The following is an 8,703-nucleotide window of genomic DNA, read 5'->3' as shown; positions in this document are numbered from 1 at the left end:
AATCAGCTAGTTTGATGAGCATTGTCCTTAGTCATCAAGCATATTCCAAAACCACCAGTGGGATTGAGAAAACTGAAGGTGGCTTTCAAGGAAAGTGATGGCATAGGTTATTTTGGAAGGATGTTGATGGATTTGGGAAAGATTTTTGAGAATGGTGTGGTTTGGAATTTAATTCCAGGTTCCTTTTGCAGGTTCTTGTTTCATGAATAAAATAAACAAAGAAATCAATGGGTGCATCTGCGTGATATAAAAGATGTTATTGCTTGTCCTTTTTCTAGTAAGTAAATTACAAGAAAGTTCAAATCAACTCTAAGGCAGACAAGATTAGGATATTTATGTTTTTTCTGGTTCTAGGTTTGGTTTGGGGCTCCCTTGGGATCATATCATAATAAAGTGAACAGCAGTAATTAATCCATTCCCTTGAGAGAAACAACAATGAAATTGTTGATTTCAACCCAGGAACTCGTCTCCTTTTCTCGGTGTCTCTATCTCTCTCTTTCTCTCTCTCTCTGCCTTTACCTTTTGATCAGTCCTATGAAACAGTAGAAAGAGGAGCAAAAAAGAAAGGACAATGCCACCACATCCAACTTGATATTAGTTTTGGAGTTTCTTTATCAACCCAATCCCAGAGATTTAAATTCCAAGTAGATCACTCTTTTTCCCTTTTCCCTCCTCCTGAGCCTTTTCCCTCTTTTTGCACCTGCCCTTGCTTGCCATTTCCAACTATCCAATGCCTCCTTTCTCAAGTTTGCTCATATTCCTTACCTTCTTCTTCCCAAGGAAGCTCAGATTCTTCACCTTGTATTATTTATATAATAAATGGAGGAGAAACTGATAAATTTCTCCTCTGCAACACCACCATTGCGTTTCAGAGACCTTGGCTATTGTACCTTTGTTTCAAACAACAACGGAAAACACAAGAAATCCAGACACAAGATCGTAGAAGCAGCTTGGAGAGATGGGCGCTACAGTTCTTCATTGTTTCATTTTCTTCCTCTTGTGCCTTTACCCCTGTTCAGGTGAATTTTTGCAGGCTCAACAATTTAGACTAGAGTATTTTTGTGTTTCTGAAGGTGTGGATTTCTTAACACAGCATCTCGTTTGAATTAAGATCAGGTCTACATACTAGTTGCTAGGAAAATGAGATGGAAAAAGTTATCCTTAACTTCAATGTCGAGGTGATTGCAGCAAGGTTGGCTGCAATTGGAAAGAAGGGAGGTAACTTATATTGGGCAACTTCCCAGGAACAACCGATTAGTTCAATATAATGAAGAAAGCATTTGCACACGCAATGGTGATCATGTTACTAGCAAATACCATATAATCGAGTGGATATTTTTCATCAAAAGAAATCAAAAACACAGACATGAGGATATTATATCATGTAGTCTTACAATCTTATTTTGCTGCTATGAGATATTATATTATGTAGAATGAGTGTTTGTTTTTCTGTTCTCTTTTGGTTTCTAGTCTGACAGGTTACTTTTGTGACAAACGGAATTTAAATTCTGCAATGTATTCTCATTCTTTTAGAGAAAAGTAAAAGGGAAGAACTTATCCTGCCTTTTTGATTTCTTCAGGGTCAAGTGTTGCAGGGATACCTCCTGCAGAAGCAATTAAGCAAATCAATCAAGAAAACAGGATATTATTCTCATTTTCGGATTTCACCTCTCAACTGGATTCTATTCCCATTATCAACCCGTCAACTCCAACCACAACAACTCCCATCGTAAATCCATACACAACCCCGCCAGCACCTGTTTATACAGATCCAAACACGACTCCAACCACGCCAACCACGACTCCAACCATGCCAACCACGACTCCAACCGCAACTCCAACCACTCCAACCATGCCAACCACAACTCCAACCACTCCAACCACAACAACCCCTGCAGCATCAACTGGATCTTGGTGTATTGCAAGTCCAGCTGCTTCAGAAACAGCTCTACAAGTAGCTATTGACTATGCCTGTGGCTATGGAGGTGCAGACTGTTCAGCAATTCAATCAAGTGGAAGTTGCTACAACCCAAACACTCTTCGTGACCATGCTTCTTATGCCTTCAATGACTACTACCAGAAGAACCCAGCTCCCACTAGCTGTGTCTTTGGAGGAACAGCGCAACTTTCCTACACTGACCCAAGTAAGATGCACTCAAAACACTGCATTTAATTTTTCATTTTCTGGAATTCAGTCGTTATTGAGAACAAGTTTCCCGGATATTAAAAAAAACCAAGCCATGCATTATCGCCCTTCTTTCAGTATGCATAACCTTCCTTGATGTCTTCCATCAGTATGCAAAATTTCATAAATGCCAAAAGCAATTCCTGAAGCACTTGCCAAATCCTCGTCTAATCCCTCAATGAAAGTTTATGCTTGCTTCGTATGAAATTTCCCCTATCCAAATCATTCTTGATTTTGCTCGTCTTGGATTTGTCCTGAAGGTCTTGCTGATCTTGCAGTTACTGCTTCTTTTCCGACTTTTTCACTGAAATTTTCAGATTATTTCTGAGGTTCCTAAGCATACATTTTGACAGCCAATGCTGGAATCCAACTTTTTTCATATGATTATATATGTACACTAGCATGGCTATTATATGACTTGAAATTAACTTCCAGACCTCTTTCTCTCTGGTTTTATTGCAGGTTCAGCAAATTGTCGCTATGCAGCAACCAGGTAAGCATTCCTAACCAGTTCTAATTTCATTTAGAAGGCTAAAAGAACAAAGAAACTAATTCATATTTTCATTTACAGCACAAGTGCATCAGTTACTCCAGTTACCCCAGCTACCCCAGCTACCCCGATGACCCCTACTGGATCAACCCCAACCGACATCCCTTCTGGATCAACAGTTTATGGTTCAGAACCAACAGCAACCCCCACCCTCAGCTTGGCAGTCTCCATGTCATCTAGCTCACTGCTTCTCTTCACTGCAACTTGTTTCCTAGTGTCGCTCCTTACTGCAAACTATGTCTAAACAGCTATAATCAAGTTCAGTAATTGTCTCTGCAATGAGATGACAATGTCGCTGCCCTGCACAATGTATGAAGTTCTAAAGAGGCATTGTTATTTGATGATGCATTACGTATCACATGGCCACTTTCTCACCATAAGATCATTGCTATTCTTGAGCATTTATGTAAGACTTATACAGGATTATGAACCCCCAGGAAGTGAAGAAGAGCAATGTAATCTGATGGTTCTTGTAGTGCTAGCCTGGTAGACACATTAAAACAGCTGCTTTCTCAGCAGTACTGTTAGCACAATAAGTTTTAGACAAGCGTATGTGTTTTAGGACTCTTTTCTAGTGAAGATACATGTATTTGGATTCAGCTAGCCCTCAATGGTTCATGTAGTGATAGCTTGCTAGACACGTTAATACAATTGCTTCCCCTGCATACTAGAACAATAAATTTTTAGACAAACCCATGTGACTTTACAACTCTCTTCTTCCATACTCTCCCATAAATATCTAATAATATTAGAAACACTTACTGCATCCAATAGTGATGAACAAACTCAAAGGACAAATTGAGAAAAATATTGGAACAAACTTTGTAGATTTACCATGCAAAACTCAGCAATAATATTTTTTTCTTAACTGCAAAAACACTCTCTTAACACTCATTCTTCATAGGCACTTAAAGCGAGTTTATTTTCTTCATGTGAAATATCTCTTGCTTCATAACTAGAAATGAGTTTATTTCACCACATGAGAAAAATCAGTCAGGAACTGCATAGGGATTTGGGAAATGATGTTGATGTCATTTCCACTTTATTATCATTTTATGATGCTTGTTTATTATTTAGGGATGTTCAAATTCAAGCACACTACAGCGTCTACCAATCTTATACCTCCATACACCCACCAGCTCATATTGGATGAGCTATGAGTGCCATTGAAAACCTAGTCATCAACACAGACTATAGACAGTAATAAATGAATTAATTCATCTCATAGCAATGGGTAATGGATGGAGTCTGCCAAGTTTATGCATCCACGTATCAAAAGAAAGTTGGTAGTAGTGCTCTGAATTCAAGCACTTAACAACTTGACCTTTGCAATAATGCAAATTTCAGGCATTTTTATCTTTCTGCTGGATATTTATGGCTTCGTAGACCCCTACCAGACCTTCCAAGAGGATAAAGGATACATCCTTTGATATATTAGAACTTATGTTGCTCTCAGAAAAGAAAATTTTTAAACAACGTATCATAGCAGCAGAAAAAAGGCTTTGCTTTAAAACGGTCAGATCATTGGGGGTTCAGAAGTCAAAGACTTCATGATATTAGTAGTCCAAGTTAGACGGAATGGATAGGGAAAAACAATTTATGAACAGAGAATCAAGTAAGTGTAAGAGGAACAGGTTTTTGCTCATTAAAAATGAAAAAAATTAGATCAGTGTTCACTTCCTCAGATTAAAATGAACATGAGAAGTATAGCAAGTTCTACATTTAGTGTTATGTTTGGTAAATAAAATTATACATCAAGCATAAGCAAAAGAAAAAAAGTTCCATAGGAAAGAAATAATGCATTAAGCATAAGCAAAAGAAAGAAAGTATCAGAATTTATGACATTATTTTGCTTCCGTTACTCTTGATACGAGTTACAATAATATACAGATGATTGATATAATCCTTCACTATGATTCCACAATAAAATCAAATAAAGAGTAAGCATGACACTGCAGTAATACAAATGATGGCTAAGGTGGCAACAATTGAACCTTGGTTGAATGCTCTTTGTAAACTGCCTGCCCGTGAGAAATGCTGAAAAGCCAGGTATCCAGCAATCAACAGGGAAACAATCGCACCCATTTGTGTTCCCCTGACAACAAAAAATACATTAAGATTAGATCAAAATAACAATACTACCTTCTCGTATACAAATTGGGCCACTTACCTTAGGTTCATTACTTGATAGGGTGCCACAATCACCAGTAGTAATGCTACAAAAGGCAGCTCCAGTTCACCTGGAAATAAAGAATAGCAGATCTGTCAAAGAAAACTTCTTGTTGCAGATCACAGAAAGTAGACAATGACAAGGCACTATAAGAGAACAGACACAATTTCTTTAGTCCTTTCAGATTGTATCGTGTGATTAGGGTTATAGGGTAAATTACAGGAACCTTCTGCTAAGGTTCCTAAAAATATCACTGAACTCTCCTGAGGTTTCTCAAGTAGCAGTGTAGCACTGATCTCCCTTGAAGCTCCAAAACTAATGTTGACTTAATTCCTATTCCAGAATAACATAAATAACTACAAAACCCACCAGGAATGAAGAAGAAGAGACGAACAAGGAGTGCCAAGAATGCAGTCCAAGCACCATATTCACCCCTGCAATTAAACTTGAACATGCTTAACAACTGAAATTTTGTGGCTGAATAAATAAAGTGTGATAAAAAAGATGTAAATATTTGAGGTGGAAATGAAAATGAAAGATTTTGAAGGGCCTACTTGATCCATGAGATGATGCTTGTAGGTGCCTGTAAAGCAAAAAGAGGAACAAGGAATGATTTCTGTGCTGCAGTTCCCCTTGAAAGCATTAAAACCCTGGAAAAGTAATTCAAAAGCCCATCAGACAATACTGAAGATTCAACTAATTTTCAAACAACAATATTAATGACTTAACCATTGGCTTCCCATTTGGATTTCAAATTTTTACAACAGTTATAAGCCAATTAGAAAGGGCATAATAATTCATTATTAACTTTCCTGTTCAAGGGGCTAGTTGATCACTGTCTATTAATTTTTTAAACACAATCAAGGGTGAAAATGAGCATTTTGATCAGTATAGGGAAACTAAAATAATGCCTTTAGCAGATGCATTCTATATCAACTTCCAATGTCAAGTATCTCACAAAAGTAATCCTGGATGTTCCAGACTGCTTCCCCAAAGCAGTATGTCAAATGAGATGTAAGATCATCAGGATGGCTGATGTGGTCAAATGAAAATTTTTGGGTCAAACCAGATGAGGCAATAAAACCATGTTTTTTTTTTTTCTTTCAGGTTTTTCACTTGGTTAGGTTTCATCTCTTCAATTGTCTCATTCTTAATCAAAGAGAGCAAAAGTTCCCACAACAGCTGTCCTTTCTTTCATTGCAAATCTCCATACAAACAGGGGGGAAATGGAGAAGCTTCATTGCTTTCATTGGAGATCTCAGTAGAAGCTCCACCAAAGGTAGACTAATATGGCATAACAGTCCAAATCTATGATTTCTCACTTGCAATGGATATCTAATCTTCATCTCGCCAAGTACTGATATTTATTTTCACTCCTAATTTCAAAATGACTAATTTGAGATTTGTGGATGCACTCCTGGTGTTGGCATTCATGGAGGTTGTGCTTCATGTGGGTGTATTGATTGTTATTGGTTATGATGTTGGTTGGGTTTTTTGATGCAGGAGTTGAGCATTTGGATTTGATTATAATGGAAACCTGAAATAGTAGAAGAAGCATATTATGCAGTAGTTTAATTTTAGTATGTTTGTTGTTTAACATGTTTTTTTAATCAAAGATTTACCCCAAACATGAAGACTTACAAATAAGATTTTGAACCATGTTCCTGTAAAGGAGTTAATAATGAGAATGCTGAAGGAAATGTATCACAAGCAATGTTCATGATGATGAAATAGAACTCAAAGGTGATGATAACCTTTGTCCTTAGGAAAAAGTTCATAATTGTCATAGCAAGCATGCTCAAGGCACGGGTTTTGGTATAAGAAGAAAACTCTGCTCTCAGTATGTGGAGTTAAAAACAAATACCAAAAACTGGTATGATGGGAAGTTACAATATTGCTCACCATGTACTCTAATTGATAGGAGGGTGAACCTTTTAAACTTTGTTCATCAACCAAAACCAAGTCCAAGGCTAATATCAAGTTCCAATAAGAGCTGGAAAGTTCATTTCACCTTGTTTTTATATGGTTTCATAAACATGGATGTAATAGAAGAGAATTGAGGAACAAGGCTACTTTTGCGTAAAGAATTCCCTTGCTGCAACAGAACAAACTACCACATCCTTCTAGGGAAGTAATGGATAAAATGAATCATCCACAATCTCAAGAAGCACAGTTTGCTTTCATAGAGGTGGAGTGATCTTACAAAAACACCACTTTCATGGCTAGCTCATCTTCAAGAACAAACAAACAAAAATGGCAATAGTTATGAGAATGCAGAGGGCATAAGCAATTCAAATGCATGGTTTTAAATTTTGACTACAGATTAAATTTAGCCACTATATTCAAATAAGTTAAAACCAAAGCACCAGCTTGACTGATAAAATGTTCCAAGCTTTAGACTTCAAGTAGTTCAGGTTACAATTTGGTCACTGCATAAGTATTTTTTATGTTTACAGAAATTTAAACCATGTTCCACTCCCTAATTGCAGAAATTCTCAGCACAAGCAAGTACAAAAGGGACCCACGATATTAGCAAGAAGCAATGCAACTAAATCAAACTTGAACTTGAAGTTGTCAAGAGTTTGTCCAAATATAAATGCGCTGGGTACAAGATATTATCACAACCCAAACTAACAACCTATAGCCCGAGTCATGCGGCATAAATGACCCCTTGCTTATGATACATTACCAGGAGCCCTAACCGGATATAATGATATATACAAACATCATCAAGATCATTATGAATGAGAAACTGGTGGAAAACCACCAAGTGAGAAAAGGTGGTCTTAGGTGGCATGCATATTTTATTGAACTATCATTTTGCCCCATAAGCTTTGAATTCCATCTAATCTAAGTTTCAAATCAAATCCAATTCTGCAGAATAAATTCAAAATCGACTCAAACCCAATTCTGAATATATATATATATATATATATATATATATATATATATATATATATATATATCAAATCAAATCAAATTCAATTTTGCCAAAATAAGCGTAGTGGACCAGCCTTGATCGCAAGTCTTCTAGCACTACTTAATATATGCATGAACTTCACATATGTAGAGATTATCTAAAAAATTAGGTAAAGAAGCCGAACGAAAAATAGAAAAAACAGAAACAAAAGAGAGCGAGGGCATTACGCAGATGACACAGTGCAGACCCATTGGAGGTTCGGAGGAGTGAGAGGCGCAGAGTAACAAACCGCACCAAATCCACGGCGGTTCTTCTTCATCACCACGCCATGATTACCCTGAAACCTGAGAAATACGCAACAACTCCGATTAAACACTCCGATTTCGTTTCGAAATTTCCGAGTTCATTTCTGATTATGTTGAGTTGACCGAAGTTACCTGAGATGGTGGAACCGGAGGGAGAAGAGCTTGGCCTGATGCGGTGGAGATTGTAAAGAGAGAAAGGGTTTGGAATGTAGAGAGAAAGCGGTTGCAGTGGAGATGGAAAGGGACGACATCTCTGCTGTTGCGGGTTGTACTTGGACGTCCAATTCTGGTTTGCAAGCGAGTTGAGAGAGACGGGGAGGTGACGAGGACTGAAGAGTGGAGTGTCATCCCCATTTAAAGAGCTCGCACGTGGGAGGACTACCGTTAATTGAATACTTAACCTTCACTCGTGCCTTTGATTCAGTTAATAAGATGTGGCCACGTGTAAGGCTCAAAACTTTATGTCAGATCCAACTCGCGATTCGTGACACATCCACCGACAGATGAATCGGAGTTTTGGACCAAAAACCAAAAACCAAAAACCAAAACAGCCCTTGGAAAAAATTAAATTAA

The 8,703-nt window shown here is 37.6% G+C and overlaps 2 protein-coding genes across 2 annotated transcripts; one reads left to right on the top strand and one right to left on the bottom strand.

Moving 5' to 3' along the window:
* Nucleotides 1-345: 345 nt before the first annotated feature.
* Nucleotides 346-3,400, top strand: LOC100255498 (PLASMODESMATA CALLOSE-BINDING PROTEIN 2). The gene is made up of 4 exons (XM_010657326.3): nt 346-1,019; nt 1,581-2,144; nt 2,648-2,678; nt 2,757-3,400. The coding sequence occupies exons 1-4, from the start codon at nt 959-961 to the stop codon at nt 2,977-2,979; spliced, it is 879 nt and encodes a 292-aa protein (XP_010655628.1). The 5' UTR covers nt 346-958; the 3' UTR covers nt 2,980-3,400.
* A 1,118-nt stretch (nt 3,401-4,518) lies between these two features.
* On the bottom strand, nt 4,519-8,499 carry LOC100265908 (cold-regulated 413 inner membrane protein 1, chloroplastic). The gene is made up of 6 exons (XM_002273330.4): nt 8,263-8,499; nt 8,053-8,169; nt 5,460-5,555; nt 5,275-5,339; nt 4,906-4,975; nt 4,519-4,830 (listed from the first exon to the last, which is right to left on the bottom strand). The coding sequence occupies exons 1-6, from the start codon at nt 8,379-8,381 to the stop codon at nt 4,665-4,667; spliced, it is 633 nt and encodes a 210-aa protein (XP_002273366.1). The 5' UTR covers nt 8,382-8,499; the 3' UTR covers nt 4,519-4,664.
* Between the last annotated feature and the right edge of the window lie 204 nt (nt 8,500-8,703).

This window comes from Vitis vinifera, chromosome 10 (assembly GCF_030704535.1).
Source record: "Vitis vinifera cultivar Pinot Noir 40024 chromosome 10, ASM3070453v1".
NCBI lineage: Eukaryota > Viridiplantae > Streptophyta > Magnoliopsida > Vitales > Vitaceae > Vitis > Vitis vinifera.
The sequence above is the reverse complement of the archived record's forward strand: the minus strand, read 5'-3'. Positions and strand labels throughout refer to the sequence as shown.